The 25,361-nt window shown below is 43.9% G+C and overlaps 1 protein-coding gene across 1 annotated transcript in view; it reads right to left on the reverse strand.

The window, feature by feature from the left end:
• Positions 1 to 10,967: 10,967 nt before the first annotated feature.
• Positions 10,968 to 25,361, reverse strand: part of Casr (calcium sensing receptor) — a 70,764-nt gene continuing 56,370 nt past the window's right edge. Inside the window, exons 5-7 of the mRNA XM_032900174.1 lie at positions 18,543 to 18,773; positions 16,144 to 16,303; positions 10,968 to 13,730 (exon numbers count right to left, since the gene is read on the reverse strand). Coding sequence (XP_032756065.1) covers positions 12,223 to 13,730; positions 16,144 to 16,303; positions 18,543 to 18,773 — 1,899 coding nt within the window. The 3' untranslated portion in view covers positions 10,968 to 12,222. The remainder of the gene's footprint in view (positions 13,731 to 16,143; positions 16,304 to 18,542; positions 18,774 to 25,361) is intronic.

Raw genomic sequence — 25,361 nt, forward strand, 5'->3', positions numbered from 1 at the left:
CCTGCTGGCATACACCTCTGTATTTGCTGTATTCTGGCTGTGTCTCTCAGGAGCGATATGCATTCACTTTTTGATCATTCGTCTTGAGTTTCATTTGTTCTAGGCATCTAGGGTAATTCGAGCATTTGGGCTAATAGCCACTTATCAATGAGTACATACCATGTATGTCTTTCTGTGATTAGGTTAGCTCACTCAGGATGATATTTTCCAGTTCCAACCATTTGCCTCGAATTTCATAAAAAGTCATTGTTTTTGATAGCTGAGTAATATTCCATTGTGTAGATGTACCACATTTTCTGTATCCATTCCTCTGTTGAAGGGCATCTGGGTTCTTTCCAGCTTCTGGCTATTATAAATAAGGCTGCGATGAACATAGTGGAGCACGTGTCTTTTTTATATGTTGGGGCATCTTTTGGGTATATGCCCAGGAGAGGTATAGCTGGATCCTCAGGCAGTTCAATGTCCAATTTTCTGAGGAACCTCCAGACTGATTTCCAGAATGGTTGTACCAGTCTGCAATCCCACCAACAATGGAGGAGTGTTCCCCTTTCTCCACATCCTCGCCAGCATTTGCTGTCACCTGAGTTTTTGATCTTAGCCATTCTCACTGGTGTGAGGTGAAATCTCAGGGTTGTTTTGATTTGCATTTCCCTTATGACTAACGATGTTGAACATTTCTTTAGGTGTTTCTCGGCCATTCGGTATTCCTCAGCTGTGAATTCTTTGTTTAGCTCTGAACCCCATTTTTTAATAGGGTTATTTGTCTCCCTGCGGTCTAACTTCTTGAGTTCTTTGTATATTTTGGATATAAGCCCTCTATCTGTTGTAGGATTGGCAAAGATCTTTTCCCAATCTGTTGGTTGTCGTTTTGTCCTAACCACAGTGTCCTTTGCCTTACAGAAGCTTTGCAGTTTTATGAGATCCCATTTGTCGATTCTTGATCTTAAAGCATAAGCCATTGGTGTTTTGTTCAGGAAATTTTTTCCAGTGCCCATGTGTTCCAAATGCTTCCCTAGTTTTTCTTCTATTAGTTTGAGTGTATCTGGTTTGATGTGGAGGTCCTTTATCCACTTGGACTTAAGCTTTGTACAGGGTGATAAGCATGGATCGATCTGCATTCTTCTACATGTTGACCTCCAGTTGAACCAGCACCATTTGCTGAAAATGCTATCTTTTTTCCATTGGATGGTTTTGGCTCCTTTGTCAAAAATCAAGTGCCCATAGGTGTGTGGGTTCATTTCTGGGTCTTCAATTCTGTTCCATTGGTCTATCTGTCTGTCTCTGTACCAATACCATGCAGTTTTTATCACTATTGCTCTATAATACTGCTTGAGTTCTGGATAGTGATTCCCCTGAAGTCCTTTTTTATTGTTGAGGATAGTTTTAGCTATCCTGGGTTTTTTGTTATTCCAGATGAATTTGCAAATTGTTCTGTCTAACTCTTTGAAGAATTGGATTGGTATTTTGATGGGGATTGCATTGAATCTGTAGATCGCTTTTGGTAGAATGGGCCATTTTTACTATATTAATCCTGCCAATCCATGAGCATGGGAGATCTTTCCATCTTCTGAGATCTTCTTCAATTTCTTTCTTCAGAGTCTTGAAGTTCTTATTGTACAGATCTTTCCCTTGCTTGGTTAAAGTCACACTGAGGTACTTTATATTATTTGGGTCTATTATGAAGGGTGTCATTTCCCTAATTTCTTTTCGGCCTGTTTTCTTTTTGTAGAGGAAGGCTACTGATTTATTTGAGTTAATTTATACCCAGCCACTTTGCTGAAGTTGTCTATCAGCTTTAGTAGTTCTCTGGTGGAACTTTTGGGATCACTTAAATATACTATCATATCATCTGCAAATAGTGATATTTTGACTTCTTCTTTTCCGATCTGTATCCCCTTGACCTCCTTTTGTTGTCTGATTGCTCTGGCTAGAACTTCAAGAACTATATTGAATAAGTAGGGAGAGAGTGGGCAGCCTTGTCTAGTCCCTGATTTTAGTGGGATTGCTTCAAGTTTCTCTCCATTTAGTTTAATGTTAGCAACTGGTTTGCTGTATATGGCTTTTACTATGTTTAGGTATGGGCCTTGGAATTCCTATTCTTTCCAGGACTTTTTATCATGAAGGGGTGTTGAATTTTGTCAAATGCTTTCTCAGCATCTAATGAAATGATCATGTGGTTTTGCTCTTTCAGTTTGTTTATATAATGGATCACGTTGATGGTTTTCCATATATTAAACCATCCCTGCATGCCTGGGATGAAGCCTACTTGATCATGGTGGATGATTGTTTTGATGTGCTCTTGGATTCGGTTTGCCAGAATTTTATTGAGTATTTTTGCATCGATATTCATAAGGGAAATTGGTCTGAAGTTCTCTTTCTTTGTTGGGTCTTTGTGTGGTTTAGGTATAAGAGTAATTGTGGCTTCATAGAAGGAATTCGGTAGTGCTCCATCTGTTTCAATTTTGTGGAATAGTTTGGATAATATTGGTACGAGGTCTTCTATGAAGGTCTGATAGAATTCTGCACTAAACCCGTCTGGACCTGGGCTCTTTTTGGTTGGGAGACCTTTAATGACTTCTTCTATTTCCTTAGGGAGTTATGGGGTTGTTTAACTGGTTTATCTGTTCCTGATTTAACTTTCGGTACCTGGTATCTGTCTAGGAAATTGTCCATTTCCTGTAGATTTTCAAGTTTTGTTGAATATAGGCTTTTATAGTAAGATCTGATGATTTTTGAATTTCCTCTGAATCTGTAGTTATGTCTCCCTTTTCATTTCTGATTTTGTTAATTTGGACACACTCTCTGTGTCCTCTCGTTAGTCTGGCTAAGGGTTTATCTATCTTGTTGATTTTCTCAAAGAACCAACTTTTGGTTCTGTTGATTCTTTCTATGGTCCTTTTTGTTTCTACTTGGTTGATTTCAGCTCTGAGTTTGATTATTTCCTGCCTTCTACTCCTCCTGGGTGTATTTGCTTCTTTTTGTTCTAGAGCTTTTAGGTGTGCTGTCAAGCTGCTGACATATGCTCTTTCCTGTTTCTTTCTGCAGGCACTCAGCGCTATGAGTTTTCCTCTTAGCACAGCTTTCATTGTGTCCCATAAGTTTGGGTATGTTGTACCTTCATTTTCATTAAATTCTAAAAAGTTTTTAATTTCTTTCTTTATTTCTTCCTTGACCAGGTTATCATTGAGTAGAGCATTGTTCAATTTCCACGTATATGTGGGCATTCTTCCCTTATTGTTATTGAAGACCAGTTTTAGGCCGTGGTGGTCTGATAGCACGCATGGGATTATTTCTATCTTTCTGTACCTGTTGAGGCCCGTTTTTTGACCAATTATATGGTCAATTTTGGAGAAAGTGCCATGAGGAGCTGAGAAGAAGGTATATCCTTTTACTTTAGGATAGAATGTTCTATAAATATCCGTTAAGTCCATTTGGCTCATGACTTCTCTTAGTCTGTCTACATCTCTGTTTAATTTCTGTTTCCATGATCTGTCCATTGATGAGAGTGGGGTGTTGAAATCTCCCACTATTATTGTGTGAGGTGCAATGTGTGTTTTGAGCTTTAGTAAGGTTTCTTTTACGTATGTAGGTGCCCTTGTATTTGGGGCATAGATATTTAGGATTGAGAGTTCATCTTGGTGGATTTTTCCTTTGATGAATATGAAGTGTCCTTCCTTATCTTTTTTGATGACTTTTAGTTGAAAATTGATTTTATCTGATATTAGAATGGCTACTCCAGCTTGCTTCTTCTGACCATTTGCTTGGAAAGTTGTTTTCCAACCTTTCACTCTGAGGTAGTGTCTGTCTTTGTCTCTGAGGTGTGTTTCCTGTAGGCAGCAGAAGGCAGGGTCCTCGTTGCGTATCCAGTTTGTTAATCTATGTCTTTTTATTGGAGAGTTGAGGCCATTGATGTTGAGAGATATTAAGGAATAGTGATTATTGCTTCCGGTTGTATTCATATTTGGATGTGAGGTTATGTTTGTGTGCTTTTCTTCTCTTTGTTTTGTTGCCAAGACGATTAGTTTCTTGCTTCTTCTAGGGTATAGCTTGCCTCCTTATGTTGGGCTTTTTTTACCATTTATTATCCTTTGTAGTGCTGGATTTGTAGAAAGATATTGTGTAAATTTGGTTTTGTCATGGAATATCTTGGTTTCTCCATCTATGTTGATTGAGAGTTTTGCAGGATACAGTAACCTGGGCTGGCATTTGTGTTCTCTTAGGGTCTGTATGACATCAGTCCAGGATCTTCTGGCCTTCATAGTTTCTGGCGAAAAGTCTGGTGTGATTCTGATAGGTCTGCCTTTATATGTTACTTGGCCTTTTTCCCTTACTGCTTTTAATATTCTTTATTTTGTGCGTTTGGTGTTTTGACTATTATGTGACGGGAGGTGTTTCTTTTCTGGTCCAATCTATTTGGAGTTCTGTAGGCTTCTTGTATGCCTATGGGTATCTCTTTTTTTTTAGGTTAGGAAGTTTTCTTCTATGATTTTGTTGAAGATATTTACTGGTCCTTTGAGCTGGGAGTCTTCACTCCCTTCTATACCTATTATCCTTAGGTTTGATCTTCTCATTGAGTCCTGGATTTCCTGTATGATTTGGACCAGTAGCTTTTTTCGCTTTACATTATCTTTGACAGTTGAGTCAATGATTTCTATGGAATCTTCTGCTCCTGAGATTCTCTCTTCCATCTCTTATATTCTGTTGGTGAAGCTTGTATCTACAGCTCCTTGTCTCTTCTTTTGGTTTTCTATATCCAGGGTTGTTTCCATGTGTTCTTTCTTGATTGCTTCTATTTCCATTTTTAATTCCTTCAACTGTTTGATTGTGTTTTCCTGGAATTCTTTCAGGGATTTTTGTGTCTCCTCCCTATGGGCTTCTACTTGTTTATTTATGTTTTCCTGGAATTCTTTCAAGGATTTTTGTGTCTCCTCTCTATGGGCTTCTACTTGTTTATTTATATTTTCCTGGAATTCTTTCAGGCATTTTTGCGATTCCTCTCTGTAGGCTTCTACTTGTTCTCTAAGGGAGTTCTTCACGTCTTTCTTGAAGTCCTCCAGCATCATGGTCTAGAGTTCTCATCTTAAACAGTGTGTGTATCTGTTTAAAATTCAGCTACACGTTTCCTTTAAATTCTTTTTATTTTTAGAGAGATTCTGTGGCGTCTATACCAGGTTTGCAGGATGACGCTGTAGGATGACTATCGATAGTAAAGGGCTCAGGAGTCAAATGAACGGAGCCATTGTTTCCTGAGGCTGCCTTGATCTGTTCTGTGCTACTGCAACAGAACACTGGGGACTGGGTGATTTAAAAGAACTGAGATTTATTTCCTACAGTTCTGGGGTCTGAGATGTCCAGAGTCAAAGGGCCCGCCCAAACCTGGTAAGGGCCTTCTTATGCTGTCATCTCGAAGCGGGAGGCGAAAGCTCAGATAAGGGATCACGTCTATGCTTGCTCATGGGTATAAATGAGAGGGAGAGTAGAGTGGGGTTGGAGGGGAGAGAGAAGATTGCGCCAAAACTCAGCTGTTCAGCAGGAACCTGGCTCACTTCCAAGGTATCAGCACTAATGTGCTCACAGGGAACTGACTTTACCTGACTGTGTCTGTTTCTTTCTCTTTTTTAAAAAGGGCTTTGTTATGTAGCTCCCAGAGGCTGGAGCTCAGGATCTAGACCAAGCTGGCCTCGAACTCACAGAGATCCACCCACTTCTGCCTCAGAGTGTTGGGATTAAAGGTGTGTGCTGCCACAGCCAGCCTTAAGTGCCTCTTACAGGTTCTACCTCTTAAACAGTTTCATCTGGGTGTAAATTTTTATCAGGTGAACTCAGGCAGAGATATTTAAGATATGGTTCTCTCTCTCTCTCTCTCTCTCTCTCTCTCTCTCTCTCTCTCTCTCTCATTTTAGCAAGAACAGCCAAAATAAATACACTTAGCAGGAATCCCAGACATTGTGGTATGCTGGTGCTAGACATAACTTTCTAGACTTATTCATCTTTTTAAATACTTAGAGCGTTCTAAAAACAAAACAAAACAAAACAAACCAGTAAGCATGAGGGACCAAGAGTTCAAGGTCAAAGGTCATCTTAGCTATATAGTTTGTAGCCAGCCCTAGGCTACACGAGACCCTGTCCTGAAATAAAAGAAGCAAAAAAAAAAAAAAAAAAAAAAAGAAAAAAAAAAAAAAGAAAGAAAACAAAAAAAAAAAAAAAGAAAAAAAAAAAAAACCCAAAAGGCAGTACCAGCCATTCAACAAACTTCGTGTATAATGCGAATGCTGCCAGTGGTCACGGAAAGGAAAACATTCAGAGAGAAGAGAATCAGGGCATTTTGATCAACCACTGCAGGCTTGGGTTGATGTGCAGGAGGATGACCATTTCCTTTCTACAACATTTCCTGATGCTTTTGTCAGGCTTCAAGCCCTGCACCCATCCCAAGGGCTTTCCCTGGGATTTCCTCTCTTCTCTGTGTTCAGTAACTACTCGGGCAGTCGCTTTGTCTTTCAAGTTAGAGGTCTTCAGTTCTGGAGTTAGAGGCTTTTACGGCCTCCAGCCCTCCCTGTAGTCAGTCACCCACGTGGCTCGCCCGTGGTCCAGGGGCAGCCACTGATTTGTCATTAGCGCTGCTTCCTCCGCTCTAGTTCTTACCTTCTAGTCTGTTAGGAGCGCCTTTCATTTTTTTTTTTTTTTTTTTCGGGCTGGGACCAACCCCAGGGCCTTGCGCTTCCTAGGCAGCGCTCTACCACTGAGCTAAATCCCAAACCCTCATTTTTTTTTTAAATATTATTTTATTTCATTATTTTTGTGTGTGGATGTTTCGCCTGCATGCATGTCTGTACACTGTGGTGCTTGGTGCCCTGGGAGGTCAAAAGAGGGTGTTGGAACCCCTGGGAGTGGAGCTACAGATTGTGAGCCATCTCATGTGTGTCCGGGTTCAAACTGTGCTACTCTGCAAGGCCAGGCAATGACCTTAACCAATGAACCATTTCTCCACCCCAGGAGCTCGTAATATAATGGCCCCGTTTTCTCCCATGCCAAACTCCTTCTGCACTTAGAGAAGGAGAGGGCTATACTTAGCCCCTGACCAAAGGGAAATTCATCCCAGACTCATTTGATATTTGAGGCGGGTTTTCCTTTCAGTCCCTAGGTATGTCTTCAGGCTGGGTCTGGCCAGCTGTCCCTGTGGACCTTTGTCTACGAGTTCCCCAGCTCTCAGGCTACCTGCTGTCCAGCGAAATACTCTTTTATCTTTAGAACATGCACATTCCAGGACTGGTCCCATCCTGTGCTGGCCCCATCTCACTCTGCTGAACAGCCAAGACATTTTCAGGCAACCCTTGAAGTTTTTCCTCTGTCTGGGTCAGGAATCCAGGCTCTTCTGGAAACCAGAAGATTTCACTACAACTGTCTCCTGTGCACCCCGATTCCATATACATTTGGTATCAATGGATTATGAAGTGACTAATGCGTGTCACATCTGTGATTTGCACCAAACCCTTGTCGACATTCTGTACCTCCAGGTCTAATGGTTTTTCCATTCTCTATGTTCCCCCTTCCTGTCCTGCCTCATCCCCTTCCCCTTCACAATGTATTGCTACGTAGCTCAGGCTGGCCACAAATGCTCAATCTTCCAGCCTCAGCCTTCAGAGTATTGGCGCTGCAGTCAACATACCACCACATCCAGTTTAGCGTTCATGATTTCAAACATGGATGACAAGGGAAAAGAAACTCAGGCTCTAGGCAGAGACAGCCACAGCCAAAAGACAGACAACATTGCCCTAAGCTGTGACTTTTAGAGAGAGAGTATCAAGATAGCCCAGCTTTCCCCAACTTTGAGGCACTAATGAGTGATAACGGACTAAGCCTGTGAGACTGTAAGCAAGCCCCTCAATTAAATGCGTTCTTTCAGAAGAGTTGCCTTGGTCAAGGTGTCTCCTCACAGCACGAGAGCAGTGACTAAGACAGTGATCATATATTTATCTCTGAAAATCTTTTATGCAGGAGAAAGATGAACACCAGTGTCCTGAAGCTACTGTCAAGTTTCTGCTGCTACCAGACATGTTGGGCCAGCCTAGCTATTTGTTTTCTGTAGCAACATGAGTCAGAACACGGGGTTTACAGTTCCCACACAGAGCTGGAGAGAACATTGACTAAGACCTACTCTTGGGGGAGAGTGAGCTGGTTGGAAGGAAGGGTGGTCACCGTGAGAGCGGGAGGGGATGTCTGAGAAGGCAAAAGTGTTCAAGAAAAGTCATGACCGTAAAGACACGTTTGGCCTCGGAGCATAACTCAGGGGCAGAATGCCTGCTTTTCATGGAGGACGCCCTGGGTTCAATTCCCAGCACTGAAAGACAGATGATTCTTGTAGTTGCTAAAAACAAAGGACAACAAACTCAGTGGTTTAAAACAACACAAATTTATTATCTTACAGTTCTGGAGGTCAGAAGTCCTCCAAGGGTTTCACTGGGCTGAAACCGAGGCGCTCTAGCTCTGCATGCCTTCCTGGAGACTCCCAGGGAAAACCAGTATTCTTACTTTGTCCAGTTTCTAGACCCAACCTGCGTCCCTTTACCTCTCCTTTCCTTCCATACACCAAGCAGTGGGGCATGGATGGTCTGCGGAATCTCCTCACATTGTGCCACCTGACACTGATGTTTCTGTGGTTTCTTACCTCATGGGTAATTGGAAGGAATCTTAATTTAACAAGCAACCTGGACCATCGATACTCTGACACAATCACAGGCTCTGGGGGCACGACTGTCAGCATCCTTGGCTGAAGGTTCTTCTGTTTACCGCACAGGTCCACACAGGTTTGCCGGTATTTTACCCCTTTGCTCACTCGCATGTGCTCTGCAGACCCTAATGTACGGGAAGTGTGGTTGGGCAGCAGCAGTAAGGGGTAACCGCTGAGAGAGCTCATAGAGTTTCCTGGTCCCTAGGATGGGCTTGGAGGGAGCTGAGAGAGTTTCCAGGCCTAGGAAGGGCCAATCATCTGAGACAGTGATTCATCCATGGAAACCACCACAGATCCCACTGTGGGGACTAGGATGGGGATATGATGTTTTCGTAGTTTAGATGTGATTTCCGAGGGGGTCCATGTGTTAGGAGCTTAACCCTACTGTGGTCACACGGAGAGTTGGAACCTTGGGGAAGGTCTTTAGGCCAATGAGGCATCTGCTTTTAGAGGAATTTAAGTAGTTCTCATGGGGACCCCGGCACGTCAAGATTAAGCTGCTCTAAGAGTAAAGCTGACTCCTATGTCACCCACTCACTTCCTATTTTGAGGTGTGAATTCCCTCCCTTCCAATGTTTTCCTGCCATTGTGGTGACCAAAGGTGATTGTATGGTCTTGGCCTTGAGCCGGCATAAGTGTGAGTTAAATAAACCTCTTTTCTCTATAGAGTTAGCCTGCTTGGTTATTCCGTTACAGTAACAAAAAGTAGACTGCCACAGATTCGTTGAAGATACAATTACCGAAAGCCAGACATGATGGCTTCAGTAATACTAAGAGAACCTCCCAACAGCTACTGACCTGATAACCTAAAAATACAATGTGAATCAGAAAACTCTGGATTTCCAGGGAAAACCCCTAATTTGACTTAACTATAGCTTTGGCTGCTGGCGGAATAGGAATTTGAGATAAATGTTAGGTTGCTATAGAGACATAATGAGAATTCCTATCTACCTTTTTGATGAGGGTGTTCAAAGACATGACTTGATGTGTAAGCCTCTGGCAAAATGAACACTTAATGCAATGTTTTCCTTGCTGATCCTAATTTTTCTTTTTCTTTTAAGTTGTGGGATGAGGAGATTATTTGCAGAAGAAGGGGTGGAATGTACTGAAGTCAGACTAGTAAGGATGAATGTGTGACATTTTACTGAAGTTATTTCTTCACAGTTTTGTGACATGTTTTTGGAAAAGTCATTAAATGTCTGTCTTCGGTTTTGTTACTTTATTTGTTTATTTAAGGGCCAAGTGAAATGCTAAAAATAAATCCTCACTCAGCACGGTGCCTTGCTCAGAGGCTAACGACAGAAGGCAGTAGGCTCTGACAGGCTGCACCCTTTCGGGCTGGAGTGTTGGTGGCTCATGGGGACAGTTTTGTGTTCTGTGATAGGACCTGTTCTCTACTGCACAGTCTTGTTCATCATCGTCTTCATGGTCATAATGCCAACCGTTACCTTAAAAATCCTCAAAAGGAAGTGGTCAGAGGAAGACTCACCATGGACTGTCAATTTTAGACCACTGGTGAATTTACCTTTTATGGCTTGCTCTTGGCATCAGGGTGGTTCGGCTCAGTGGACTCTGCTCTGAGAAACTGTTAACCAGTGACGGTGCTGGAAGTGGTTTCCCCATAGGCAAAACCCTGGGTTTGTCAGGGGTAGGATTTGGCCCCTGCGGATACCTTGACTTAGTCTGAAGAAAGTTCTTGTGATCAGTGGGTTAGACATTAAAATCTGGATGCTTAATAAGATTTTTGCTTTATATTTTGAATTAGTCAACTTTCTCTCACTGTAATAAAATGCTTCAGATAATTAGAGAGAGGAAAGGTTAATCCTGATGCTTTGTTTTTGAAGGTTCTGGTCTACACACAGGAGGGGCCATTGATTTGCATTTCTGGTGGGGTGCTAGACGGCAATGATGTGTCAACTTGTGTCAGAGAAAACCATTTATCTTGTGGCCAGGAAATAGAAGAGAAAGAGAATGGGGTGAGAATCCTATAACTCCCTTCAAAGGCATACCCCCCCATGACTGAATGATGTCCTACAAAGTCCCACCTCCTTGAAGTACCGTGACCTGCAAAGAGGGCCACCCCAGAGACAGATCCCTTATCATGAAGCCCTTTGGCATCATGGCCCAGGCTATGGCATAGTCTAAGCAAGTGGAAACTAGTAGTCGCTATATCACTAATCATATTTACTAACACTAAATGTGTAATGTGTGTTAGACACTGTGCTAAGGTATGGTGCACGCATGCCTACTTAACTCATCTGAGAGCTCCATGGGGAAAGAACTGTAACTCCCTACTTTATACTCTAAGGAGCTGGGTCTTAAAGAGGCTATGCTTTCTACTTATAACCACCCATCTTGCCAGTGACCAAGCCAGAGCCTGAACCTTGGTCTCTGTCGTCCGGAGTCTGAGTTCCTAGCAGTGGGCAGTGAGCACGTTTAATTTCACTGCCGAGGGAACCCTGGCATTTAATGGGAACCACCCTTTCTTCTGGGAGCTCATTTTCCAAAGAGCCAGGTCTGGATTTGGCTTCATAAAGCCCGTAGTTCAGGGATGAGGCATGGGGCGTGATTGTAGCTATGGGGTCTTGATAGGGACTGCATGGGCTCGGCTCACCAGGCACAGGATGGGAACGGGAACAGAACTCAATAATACTGCCTTATAGAATCCAGACTGTGACATTTTTTCAGTTTATAACCGCCCATGGACCATTACAACAAAAGCATTTTCTTAAGGATTAAGCTATGTACAGCAATATTAGTTACAGCTCATTGAATTTAGTCAGTCCTTTCCCAGTGCTTAGAGGTGATGCTATGATCCTGAGATCTAAACGTGGCATTGCCTTCAGATTCTGGACACATCCAGACATGATGCCACAGGAAGGACGCAGATGGAATAGATGTCACACAATAGCAGCAGCAGGGAGGATAAAAAAAAGACCACACCTCTTAAGGTCTTTATAAATAGGAGAGGACACATCTGCCTGACGTCTTGAACATGTACAGTTCTGTCCACTGTCAATGTGATAGGCAGTCCCGGTGACTGTCTGGCTTTCAGACTCAACTCTCGTGGTAGCAGATCTGATGTCCCATCGGTCTGTATCTGGACTGTGTTTCAGATCATGCTATCCATAGATATGTTTTCTGTATCTTGGGGCAGGCATTTCTGGATGCAAGCATTTTTTTTTTTTTTTTTAAGAGGGAAGCAGATGGGTAGCTTAGAGCCTTGCTTTCGTCTGAACTGATGGTGGATAGAGCAGAGGAAAAGACTTCAGCAAACCCAGGTGTGATACTGAGCTCTGGAAGATGACCCCAAAACATGACTCTTCTTCTAACTCTAAAGAGCACACCAGTCAGTTCACTGTCATTCAAAGCAGTGCAACTGAGTACAGGCTTTGACGTACCTACTCTCCCTGGCTTCCTGGGAAGAAAGGAAGGACCCATCCTTTTGCTCGGGACTCTAAGAAAACCTCTCAAATGGATAGCCTTTCCCTCCATTAGGAGTGTAATACGTTTTCCGCCACAGAGCTACCTCCACCACTAATGACGAAGCTCCGAGAGGTGGACATGACCAGCGCTGGGGACATTTCATCTGAGCTTTCCATTTCTGGCTGGTGGTCCCCCACCATGGGCCCTTGCAGGCCCGTTTCCTGAATGGTCATTTCTGAGTCCGCCTCTGCACACTGTAGGGGAAGCAGGGCCTGGTGTCTGCTCAAGGTGTCGTTGCTCTTCTGGGCCTCCAGGGAGTTCTGACGCATGGAGTTCCTGTGGGCCATGGCATTCTTCTGAGGCTCGTCAAAACTCAGAGAGAAGGTGACCGTGCCACTGCCGAAGATGACCTTCTGTTTGCATCTCGGCTGCTGTGGCTGCTGCTGTTGCTGTGGGTGGAGGGTCAGGGGCTGCTGCTGCTGTTCTTGCTGGGTCAGGGCCAGCGGTTGCTGTTGCTTCTGCCTCTCTGGCTGCGGGAACCGGTCTTCGCTGTTGCTTTTGCTGCTGATGGAGGAGGAGGGAATGGAGCCGGTGGAGCCTCCAAGGCTGCTGGACCGCTTCCGGGAGATGTTGGGGCGGCGTAGAGTGGCGCGGGCTGCTACTTTGAAAGCATGCGCTGCGGTGCTGGAGCGGACTTCCTCAATGGTGTTCCGGGAAGGCTTGAAGAGGATAATGTAGACCTTGTTGAAGAAGATGCAGGCTAGTAAGCCAAAGCTGGCTGCCAAAATGGCGATCACCTCCACGGCAGAGACAAACTTGCCGTAGGTGCTGGCATAGGCTGGAATGAAGGAGATCCAAACGATGAAGAAGATGAGCATGCTGAAGGTAATGAACTTGGCTTCGTTGAAGTTCTCTGGTAACTTCCTGGACTTGAAGGCAAAGAAGAAGCAGATGGCAGCCAGCAGGCAGGTATAGCCGATCAGGGAGCCGAGCGCCATGAGTGAGCCCTCATGGCACGTGATGAAGATGATTTCGTCTTCCAGCTCATGGTTGCGGTAGCTAGAGGGGGGCGCCGTGTAGAGCCAGATGATGCAGATGAGGATCTGCATGAAGGTGCAGAGGAAAACCAGCAGGAACTGCAGGTTGAGCCCCCACCACTTCCGGTGGAAGCTGGTGGGTATCTTGGCTTCAAATACCAGGAGGACGCGATTGGTCTTCACCAAGATGCATGAGATACAGAGCACAAAGCTGATGCCGAAAGCAGGCTGTCGCAGGCGGCACGTCCAGTCCTGGGGCTCCCCAATGAAGAACAAGGAGCTTGAGAAGCAGCAGAGTAGGGAGAAGAGCAGGAGGTAGGACAGTTCTCGGTTGGTGGCCTTGACGATGGGTGTGTTTCGGAACTTGATGAAGACACCCAGCACAAAGGCGGTCAGGAAAATGCCCAGCACCGCAAAGAGAGTGAGAGCGATTCCAAAGGGCTCGGTCCACGCCAGAAACTCAATCTCCTTGGCAATGCAAGAAGTGTGATTCTCATTGGACCAGAAGTCATCCGGGCACTTGTCACAGGCACTCGCATCTGAAAATGACCAGTGCGGATTCAGTTACCAAATAGCACAGTCAATGTAAGTGTGCATGTGAGGGTAGATGTAGTCACTTTGTACTTTACTTATTGATGATATTATTGCTATGTCTTCTATCTATCAAGAATAAACTGTTCCCTTCCCTGACAGTTGTGGGGTGGTCCATTTCTTTCAATTCTGTCTACAATAGTTTGTAGCAGACACTACCTTGCACTCCAGGGGTCTAAGAGGGCCCCTACACTCTGTTTAAAGTTATGTCTGCCTTATACTTAAAACAAAAACAACCTAATTAAACTGTTCATGTTTGAGGTTTTCAGGAGGGAGTTGTGAAATGCAAACTAAACTGATAATAACATGACTACAATACTTAAGTTTATTAACCCTGCTACTGTCTCCCACACAGCTTAGCTTATTTTGGATATGTGATGGTTGTCCTCTTAGATGAAGGCATAGTGTTCCTTGCATGTATGTGGTCAGTCATATCTATGTTCTGAACATTCCAATGAGGGAGACCACATGTTTATCCAGATCAGTGGTTTTCAACCTTCCTGATGCTGTAACCCTTTTATACAGTTCCTCATGTTGTGGTGACCCTCAACCATTAAGTTATTTTTGTTGCTATTTCATATCTGTAATTTTGCTACTGTTATGAATCATAATGTAAATATCCATTATGCAGGATGTCTGATATTCCACCCCAAAAGGGTCACAACCCAGGTTGAGAACTGTTGATCTAGATGATGACTATTTACTAAGTTGTTATTGCCTGTCAGGCAGGGTGCAGTTTGCAGCATGGGTGTTTTCAGTTTGAGATTGGGATGGGATCCTGGCCATGCCATTTGCTGGCTGTGTAACTTTGGTCACAGTTAATTCTCCAAGCAACGGTTTCCTCATTTCTAAGATGGAGGGGAAGATGAACCATTGTTGTGGTCAGGTTGAAAGAACAAGAATTATAGGCAATATTTATCTAGCCCTTCCAATATGCAAAGACAAAGTTTTATTTCAGAAGCAAATATATATATATATATATATATGAACTTAATGTTAATTTCTTTAACTATCACAGCCCCATAAGGGGTCTAATTGTGATTCTCTTTCAGCAGGAGTTGAGCCTGGGCTGGAGAGAGGACTCATGTGGTGAAGAATACCTCGCTGCTCTTGCAGAGAACTCATGTTTGCGTCCAGCACTGACGTGGCAGCTCATGGCCATCCGTAGCTCCAGTTCTTGGAGAACTAATATTCTCTTCTGACACCTGTAGCCACCAGGCATGCATTCTGTGCACATATGTAGAGGGAGGAGCTGACACTAAAATCTGATTCTTGGTTCTTATGTCAAGAAAGACGGCAGAAGCTAATCGCTGAGTGAAGGTAAAGAGGCGGGATTTCCAGGAGGAAGAGGAGAAAAAGAGATGGAGAAAGGGCTCCAGGGTTTGGAGAGATGACCACAAACCATGGGGTTCCTAGAACCTGTGGTGACACTGGTAGAATTAATTATACAGGATAGCTGATAAGTTTAGAGCAATAGATTCTCCACCCAGAAGTTGTGTTGTCTGACTGGTTTTAAATATTAAGGCTGTCTTGTGTTTTCCATCCACAGCATTAAAGTGGGCTGGAAGGGAAAGTGGGCAGCCAGAAGAACGGTCAGTGTTCTCGGGAAAAACGCAAGCTGGCAGTTTGGAGCTGAATGAGACAGGACAGACACTGGAGGAGCTAGCCACAGGGTGATTGGCTGATGGGAGAGCAATCTCAGAGCAATGGCTTGGCAAGCTAGCCTGGATAAAGAGATAACCAGGTGGAGCATGGGCTGGCAGGCTGGCAGGCTGGGAAGCTCGCACGTGCATGGCCCTGAGGAAGGACCTAGTGTGATTTTAAAATTACACGCAACATACATACATACATACAGGCAAGTAAAACACTCACACACATGAATAAACAACAAACAAACAAATGAGCTTGAAACCCAGGAAAAACATCAAAGAGAGGGGGGAGGGAGGGAGGGAGGAAGAGAGGAAGAGAGAGAGAGAGAGAGAGAGAGAGAGAGAGTGCATATAACACCAGGCACCAGCAGGCAATCTGTCATAGCCTTGACTCTGGAGTCCTGAAGTCAGAGCAGATGGCACACTGTCCACTTAGAGCCATGGAGCTTTAAAATAGGGACACACTATTGGGTGGCAGGGTTGGAGGCAGAGAAAGGAGTGTCACATGAATGTCTATAAACACTTGGAATATCAAAACAATATCCAATGAGGCCTTTCTTGTCATCTGCTCAGTGGATGCAGTACTTAAGCATGCTCTCCCTAGAAGGTCAGTGGTTCTAAGTACCAACTCTGTCCAGCTTTCCCATGGGCTTTGCTGATCTCCAAGGCAGCCCAAGTCCTGCACAAGGACTGTGAGGGGCTGATCCTTTACCTGTCTCTCCACTGTACTCTCCATCAGGACACTCCACACACTCAAAGCAGCAGGTGGGCTCTCCCTCGATGATCCCCTTCCTGGTCCCTGCCTGACAGTCCCGGCTGCAGTTGGAGAAGGGCACCTGAGGGCAGAGAACATAGAAATGAGAGGTTTGGGACTGGGGTGTCAAGAGTCAGTCTTACAGCTCCTTTGACACAGGCAAAGTGAGGAGTTTGAGTATAAGAATCAGTGTGGCTAGTTCTGGGCTAGTCCAGATATATATAGAGAGAGCCAGGCTTCTTGGTCCTGTTCCTTAAAAGCAAAAGGTGGTAAGGCCAAGTGTGGACGTACTTGACAGTTTGGTTCAAACTCAAACCATGCAAAGTCCTAGATTTCACTTGATCTCAGTAGCAACTTCATGAGATTTGTGAATAAATTGTTAATATACAATTAATAAACATACATGGTATTTTTGTAGTTGCTCCCACAACTTTTTCAGAAGTCAGTTTGACTCCTGGGTTTGTTGGATACCTATTTGTGTGCTAGCTTTTCAGATCACATTCCCGTCAAGAACTGAAATGTAATTTATAATTCTGTCAAGTAGTCAGGGACATGAATGACTGCATGTGTAAGGACTGCCTTTATCACACATTTACTAATCTGTCATGCCCACTGCCTGATAGAGGACGTTAGGATTACAGGGAACTGTACAGGAAATAGCTTCCAAGGAGGAAGGGAGATGAGCCACGCCCAATGACGGATAATTGCGTGCATTACTGAGGACACGTGATAAGCTGATAGCACCATAGCAGTGTGCCAGTGATGGGATCACCAGTTAGTTTGGGCTCCATTCATTTGAAAAGTCAACAAAGATGTAGTTAGTGGGTGTAAGAGTTTAACCTGTGGAATCTCAAACCTCCATTCTGAAAAGGTCATGACACATGTTGTAATGGAGGTGAGGACTTGCCCATTGTGGATGAGATTCACTGTCACAGGAGACCTCCCCATGGTGAAGCCATCCCACAGACTGGGAAAATTAAGCAATTTGGCAATAAGAACAAGCTGACTCTTTGGTCATGTCATGAAAAGAGGTTCACAGTGCCTCAGTAGAAAGGCACTGCAAAGAGCAACGTAGTGGATCTCAGCCAGACTCCTAGGATGTTGTAGAGGATGCCTGGTCCCGAGGCTGCTTCTGCAAAGTAGCCAGGGTTCCGCGTCTTACTCTATTCTAGTAGCCCCATTATGCCTTTGTTGCAGTGAGAAACACCAGAACCAAAAACAACCTGGGGAGGAAACGGTTTCCTTTCCTTTAGGCTGCAGTCCATTGCCAGGGAAACCCAGGACAGGAACTTGAGGCAGGAAGTGAAGCAGAGGCCATAGAGGGATGCTGTTTATTGGCTTGCTCCCCCTGGCTTGCTCAGCTTGCTTTTTTATGCAACTCAAGTCTACCTTCCCAAGGGTAGCAACAGCTAGATTGGCAGGTAATTCCTTCATCAATCGTTACATCAAAAATGCTTCATGGACTTAAACGCAAGTGAAGCTGACGTTTTTTTTTTTTTTTTCCCCAATTGAGGGTTTCTTTTTTCCCAGATGCTACTAGCTGGGCCAACTTGACAAAAAAAAAAAAAACAAAAAAAACAAAAAAAACAAAAAAAAACCTAAGCAGTATATTAGCATACAGCCACCCAGAAAGTTCAGCATATCCTATGTCTTCTCAGTGAGCATCCTCTGAGTGGTGAACTTCTGGTTATTAGTCAGGCTTTCAGATATGGGCAGGACCTCCTGACCAGAGTCACAAGCATCTTCCCCTTGGTTAGGGGGCTCCCAAAGTAGAAGTAATGGCCCTTTCGATTTTTGTATGGGTCAGCCTGTAGCTATTTCAATGTCCTTGGTCTGAATCCAGGTCTATTTTGGGCTCTCACATCCCTACATGACTAATGGAGATTGGGGTGGATGGAAAATGCTATAAAAGATTGTCTAATGCATGCTGGGTATTTAAGCCTCCCTGAACCTCAAGTGATGAAGGCCATTATTACTTCCGGGTCATTGTGACAACCTAAAAAGCAGTCCCTTTTATCTCAAACTTGAATCTCCTATACAAAGTGGGTAAAGTGTCTCCTTTAGTGTCATTTAAGAGCCACTGACTTGAGAGATGTTTGCTTAAATATTTTGCCATGGTTGGGGAAGTTTATTGTCTGGGAAACTTTATGACTAGCCAGGGAGTCAAAAGCATGGTTAGTTATGAAGTCTAGCCTCCGGGGCTTCCTCTCATCACTTAAACACTCTTGTAGTTCATGGGAACCCTGGACACCAAGAGCTGGGGAGCTTAGGAAAAGACATTATCCTAAAGGCCTTTGATGAATCCCAAGACCCTCCCAAGCCAGCAGTTCCCTGTCTGTAGTACATTTTGCTCATACCTCTCTGGAGAACCCACTCCACAAGATCTTCTCCTCATTGATGAAGAGTCTTTCTCCCTTCTTGGCATACACATTGTAGTACCCAACTTCCTTGAACACAATGGAGCCGTCTTCTGGGGAGAGGTGCCAGTTGATGATGGAATAGTTCCCCACCAGATCACCGCACTCATCAAAAGTCACCTGCTCCCCCATGTTGTTGGTGAAGTTCAGGTGCCGTAGGTGCTTCAAGACCTGAAGAAGACAAGGATAAATCTATAGGAGCCGTGGACGGCTACTTGTGGCTTTGTTGGCTGTGTACTGTGAATATCTCATTCCAGTGAAGAAACAAACATGAAACAGAAGAGGCCTTCCACCACTTTTCCTTACAGTGTCTGTGGTAGCTCTGGTAAGCCACGGCTTCATTGACTACCCGCAATGTAAGTGGTGTAGGAAACACTTTATTTGAAGATGGGGAGGAGAAGAGACTATATCTTTCCTGACCACATCAAATGAAAGCCTCTTTAGGTGCATCCATCATGACCTTGTGGAACCAAGACCAGCAGGGCAAAGCCCTTCCTGGCATCTCCTGAGCTGGGTGTTGAGGAAGGAGAGGAGGGAAGACTGGGAGTTCTTGACCTTTGCACCTTCTTTCCCTATGGCTTTGAGTCTTTATGTCTTGCTGCTAAAATTCAGTGTAGAGGAGAAGGAAGGAACAGAGACGCTGTGGGTGGGAGCCCCTGCTACCACTGCTGACAGTCATGGCATATCCTTGAATGTATCTAAGGTCTTAGGGGTCAACAGAGCCCTTGCACACTTGGCTGACTGGACTGCAGATTACGGGCAAACCTGGTAAAGCTATCAGGATGAGTCGCCTAGTATGCTTCAGAGGGGGCTAGCATGTGAGTGAGTCCAGTTGGCCTGGTGGGAAAATGTCAGTGGACACCACGTAACGTCATGGTGATTATAGAAAACAAATATGGACGGATGGTAAACTGGCCTCTCTCCCCAAGAATGGATACATTTGCCTATGGCAAAGACCTTCCCCTAATGAATAAAGATTTTAGGGGACCAATCACTGGGTGAGGAGTAGGTGGGACTTCCAGGTGTGTGGGGGGGAGAGTGGAGGGGACAGGACAGAGAGTACTGAGAAGAAGGAAGATGGGAGAAGAGAAGAATGACCCAGATCCATGTGGCTTTAAATAGCCACAGGTAGCTATGACTATCATATAAGGGATGGATTATTACAGGACAATCTGTCCAATCTAGGTGGGCAGTTTATGTCACTATCAATTGGCTCTCAGTTTATTGTGTAGACGTTTTGTGGGGTGAGAATTTACTGATATAAATCTGATTGATAAATTGCAAGCCTCTAGAGTTTTAATTTTACCAGGATACAGGGATTTGTGGCAGCAAACCGAGAGATGGGAGGTCGTTGTGTGGGGCTGACTTGGTAGCAACCCTCCAGTGAACTTAGGAAGTCAGGTGGAGGCATTTCAAGAGCTCTGGGCTAGAGAGTCTGCCCAGTGAGGAGGCTGCTGGGGCCAGAGAGTAGCTGGCACTAAGGTGGGATGGAAAATCCATTTTTATTATTCCCACTACACTCAGCTATTATTGGATGTCAGAAGTTCATGCTCAGGACCCCAGGGCTTCACCAACAGCTGCATTCCCAGGTTCTAAGGACTGAATCTTCCAGATGAGAGTTGCCCTTTTGGCTTCTCTAGTTATAAGGTCTTCCAACAAAGCCATGCTACTGGCATCCTGTGTCCCCAGCCTGTAGACTGAGGACTTCTCATCTTCCATAAATGCCTACATGTATATCCATAGCCTATTTTCCTGTTTCTTTGAGAACTCTGAATAATATCACATGTGATAGAAAAGCTAGACTCATCGATTTCTTTCCTCATGACTCTAAACACAGCAAGCAACAGATGGCTTCTCTTCTCTCTTCTGTCCACTACACTCTATAGTGTCCAGGAGTAGAGAAAGATGGGGACAAGAGCTGGAATGATATCATTTCCTAATTTGCCGATGATCTTCCACTCGGACAGATAACACAAACAAACAAAGCAAACATCACTGGCTTCACATCTGTCACTGCTGGTTCTGGCTGGAGATTTCAACCATGTTCCTAACTTGGAAGAGGGATGTACCCCCAAATCATATCATCAAATTTTTCAGGTTTCCACTAAAGAACTCGTGATGCTGGATTTCTATACTAGGGATTAGGCTGAGTTGTGGTTTTCTCATTTGTTCCACAATTGCCCTGAAATCCTGATCCCCGCCCCCGCCCCCTACATAGTTTTCTAGTGTATTATAATAACTTTTAGAGTGCACCATGGAGTTTAAACCCAGATGCCTAATGAACCTGAAATTAGTTTGAGATAATCAGGTACATTCTTCTGTGGATGAAACCACTATTCTCTTAACAATTTTTATTTTTATTTTTACGGATAGTTTGCCTGCATCCATGTCTGTGCATGCCTGGTTCTCCCCAGGAGGCCAGAAGAGGACGCCTGATCCTTTGGAACTGGAGTTACAGACTACTGTGAGCTTCTATGCATGTGCTGGGAATCGAACCCAGGTCCTCTGTAACAGAGCAGCCAGTGCCACCAACACCTGGCTTGAGAGAGAATATTTTTGGTATGAATAAGCATGTGTGTGCACATATACACACGCCTGTACACATGCCAGAGCCAAAAGGACATCTGGTTTCAATGGTAGAAAGGATCTCCCACCGAAGTGGAACTAGGCTGCTGGCCAGCCAGCCCTAGTAATCCTCTAGTTCTGCTTCAGCTCTGGAGTGATGGCACATGGGTTGCGTAGGCCAGACTCAGGTCCTGTCCTGATGCTTGCATATCAAGTGTGCTTTTCCACTGTGCCATCTCTTCAGCCCCTTGTTATACTCTCAATGTCTGTATCACAATATTCCCCCCATTCCTGCCTTTTGCTTCACTGACATACAATGAGGAAGAAATAGCTGCTGCCTATCTGGTGCTGTCCCTGACTGCCTTCACATACCTATGGGTATACAAACTGCCAAAGACCAGCCCCAGATTTCTCATCTACCCCCACACAAGCAATGCTCAGTCAACAGTGGTCCATAATGGTCTCTACCATGTAGAATACCAGTACCACAGTGGGGACGTGACCACAGGCCTTCTCCCTCATCTATCCATACACTGTCTTATCATCCATGAAAGTTCTGTTTTCTTTCAGTATATATCTGCGGCCAAGTCTCTTCCTTTATTTACTTGTTTATTTCACAAGTAGGAACAAAAAGGCCGTTCTGAAGATGAGATATAATAGTATTTGATACAGATAAAGAGATGTTGGTTATAACGTTACATGGTCAGTCATATTCACATGCAACTTCCCCCACACCATGTTTTCTCCCTGTAGAAAGTGTATATATGAACTCAACTGTGAGAAGAGGTACCTGAGTTCAACATTACACTAGTGTCTTCCCTAGGAACCCATCTTTGTGTCAGCAGCCTCTCAAGATCTAAAAGATGTGTGTAGAGAGGGACCTACATAGCTCTTTCAGAGGTAACGCTGTCCTTGACAAGGCACAGATCATCTGGGCATGGACTTTCTTACTAGGTAGATACATGACTTTGGAAAGTAAGTCACCTTGGGTCTTTTCCCCATCCACAAGATAAGAGTACTCAAGACCACTGTTTATTGAACATTAATTTGGTATAGATTTGGTGGAATAGACACCTCGAGATCTCGGTGCATATCAACTGATTGTTTCTCAGGTCAGGAATAGGGCATTAAGTGGCTGCCTAAGGTCAAAAAACTATTAGGTGGACTGAGAATGGTACAGTCGGGAGGGATAGTCTTTATCGATTTACATTACCAATTTACATCAGCCAATTTACATCGCCACTTGCTTGTGTGTAGAAGTCAGATTAGACACGTCATCAGACTATCTGTCTCTAGTTCAACAGCTTAACTAGTATGAAACTTAGGCTGAGAAGAAAGTTTAAAAATGGGATGGTGGGAGCCTAGAGAAATGGCTTAATCGTTAAGAACACCTGTTGCTCTTACAGAGAACCTGGGTTCAATTCCCAGCACCCACGTGGTGGATCCTTCACTCCAGGGAGTTTGATGCCCTTTTCCAGCCTCCTTGAGCACCAGGGATGGATGTAGTACATAGACAGCCGTTCAGGCAAAACACTCATGCACACAAAATTAAAAAAAAAAACTTTAAATATAAGATAAAATAAAAGTGAGATGGAGGATTATGGAAGGCCATAGCTGGAAAAAGAAGTCTGAAGTGAATGACATCTTGCTCTTCAAATGTGATTTATACTTGTCTATCTTTAAGATTTAAAAATCTTGGTCCACCTTGCTGAGAAATACTTTGTGTAAGAAAAGTACACCCACATAAGTGTAAACTCTGAGTTTTATCTAAACATCACTCACTACCATCACCCTACGAGGCTTCCTGATGCTGCTCTCTGGCTGTGGTGGTTTGAATAGGAATGGCCACAATAGACTCTCCTGTGTTTGAATGCTTGGCCCATGGTGAGTAGTGCTATTTGAAGGTGTGGCCTTGGGTTCGGTCCCCAGCTCCGAAAAAAAAAGAACCAAAAAAAAAAAAAAAAGAAAAGAAGGTGTGGTCTTGTTGGAGAAGGTGTGGCCTTGTTCCAGGAAGTATATTGCTGTAGGGGTGGGCTTTGAGATCTCTACGCTCAAGCTCCACCCAGTGTGGAACACAATCTAATTCTGCTACCTTCAGAACAAGATGTAGAACTCTCAGTCTTGTCTCCAGCACCATGTCTGCCTGCATGCTGCCTTGCTTCTCTGATAATAGTGGACTGAACCTCTGAAACTGTAAGCAAGTTGTGATGGTTTGTATATACTTGGACCAGGAAGTGGTACCATTAGGAGGTGTGGCCTTGTTGGAGTACGTGTGTCACCATGGGCATGGGCTATAATATCCTAGTCCTAGCTGCTTGGAAGTCAGTCTTTCACTAGCAACCTTCAGATGAAGATGTAGAACTCTCAGCTCTGCCTGCCTCATGCCTGCCTGGATGCTGCCCTGCTTCCACCTTGATTACGATGGACTAAACCTCTGAACCTGTAAGCCAGCCCCAATTAAGTGTTGTCCTTATAGGAGTTGCATTGGTCATGGTGTCTGTTCACAGCAGTGAAACCCTAACTAAGACATAAGCTCTAATTAAACGTTTTTCTTTGTAAGAGTTGCCTTGGTCATGGTGTCTCTCCACAAGGATGGAAATCCTACCTAAGACACCAACCAACCTTCATATCCTCAGAGCCAGGACCCCACTGATGTGTCACTAGAGGTAGAATAGAATGTGCAAATGGAACCAGAAGATTGTATTCTTCTTCCTCCACACCTCCATTCCTTTATAAAGCTAATGTTCCTGTGACTCATCCATTAGTCTGTATTTACTTTTGCACCAGCATTTCCCCATACAGACACATCTCCATACCCACAAACCCTACCTGTTCTTCAGCACCATCTTGGACGACATTTCCCATTTCCTTCCTTCCTTTAAATTCTCACCTGGATGGTATTACAGTCTTTCCTCCTCAGTCATGTGAGTGAGAAATGTATTTTAGTCAAAATTTGTGTCTTGTCTAGTACCAACCCGTTTTTTGCTTACTAAATATTATTCTTTAAATATTTTTAGAAATTATTATTTTATTCTATGTTTATGGGTTATTTAGCCTTCATGGATGGTTTTTATACCACATGCACGCTTGGTGTTAGCCGAAGCTAGAACATTGAAGCATCCGCTGGGACTGGAGTTAAAGTAAAATGTCAAACCACTTATGTATTTCCTCTTAGTCACCACGTGGGCGCTAGGATAGAATCTGAGTCCTCTCTAAGAGCAGTCAATGCTCATAAATCGGGGAGTCATCTCTACACCCTTCTAAGCCCCATTTCTTTTTTTAAATAATCAATGAATTAAATTAATGTGTATGGATGTTTTGTCTGAATGCATGTTTGTGTACCATGTGCGGAGGCAAGAAGAGGGCACTGAATTCTCTGGAACTGGAATTAGAGACAGTTGTGAGCTACGTGGGTTCTGGGAATTGAACCCTGGTTCTCTGGAAGAACAACCAGTGTTTATAAACACTGAGCCATCCCTCCAGCCCCAAACCCATCTCTTTAAGGATCCTTAATGGTTCTTTTAGCATGCGGGCTTGTAAGTTTTAGATCAGAGCACTTTACATTCTTCATAATACTTTGCCTTTAAGTCATGTAATGGGGAAAAAGAGGTGAAAATCATTTCATACTTAAGAGCAAAAAATGACAGAGAATCTTTACATTGATTATTCTTGGCACACACAAAGATATCTATTTTTTTTAAATGGCCCTGGGATTTGAATCCACAAACCTCATGACTGCTAGGTAAGTTCTTTCCCACTGAGCTATAAACTAGTAAGGATGTGGGGAAAAGGGAACCTCTGTAGCGTCCTGGTGAGAATGTAAATTAGACTAGCCACCATGACTGCCAGTATGGATTTCCCCAGAAAGCTGAAAGAAGAACCACATATGACTCCTGGTGTGGTTGCCATGGAGTTTGAATCAGCCATATCTAAGAATGAAATTATGTCATTAATTTCTATCCAAAAAATGGATAGAAACAAAGAAGATCGCATTAGGCAAAATCAGCCAGACAAATATCACATGTTTTGATGTTTTTTTTTCTTCTCTGTGGATCGTAGATTTTATACAGATATATAAATCTCATCTAGAAAACAGAAGTGAGACTGTCTGGGAAACAATGGGGATCAGAAGAGGGGAGAAAGGGGAACGTAAGGGAGCGAGAATGTGGTCAAGATACATGACATACTTGAATA

The sequence above is a fragment of the Rattus rattus genome, chromosome 4, assembly GCF_011064425.1.
Source record: "Rattus rattus isolate New Zealand chromosome 4, Rrattus_CSIRO_v1, whole genome shotgun sequence".
Lineage (NCBI taxonomy): Eukaryota > Metazoa > Chordata > Mammalia > Rodentia > Muridae > Rattus > Rattus rattus.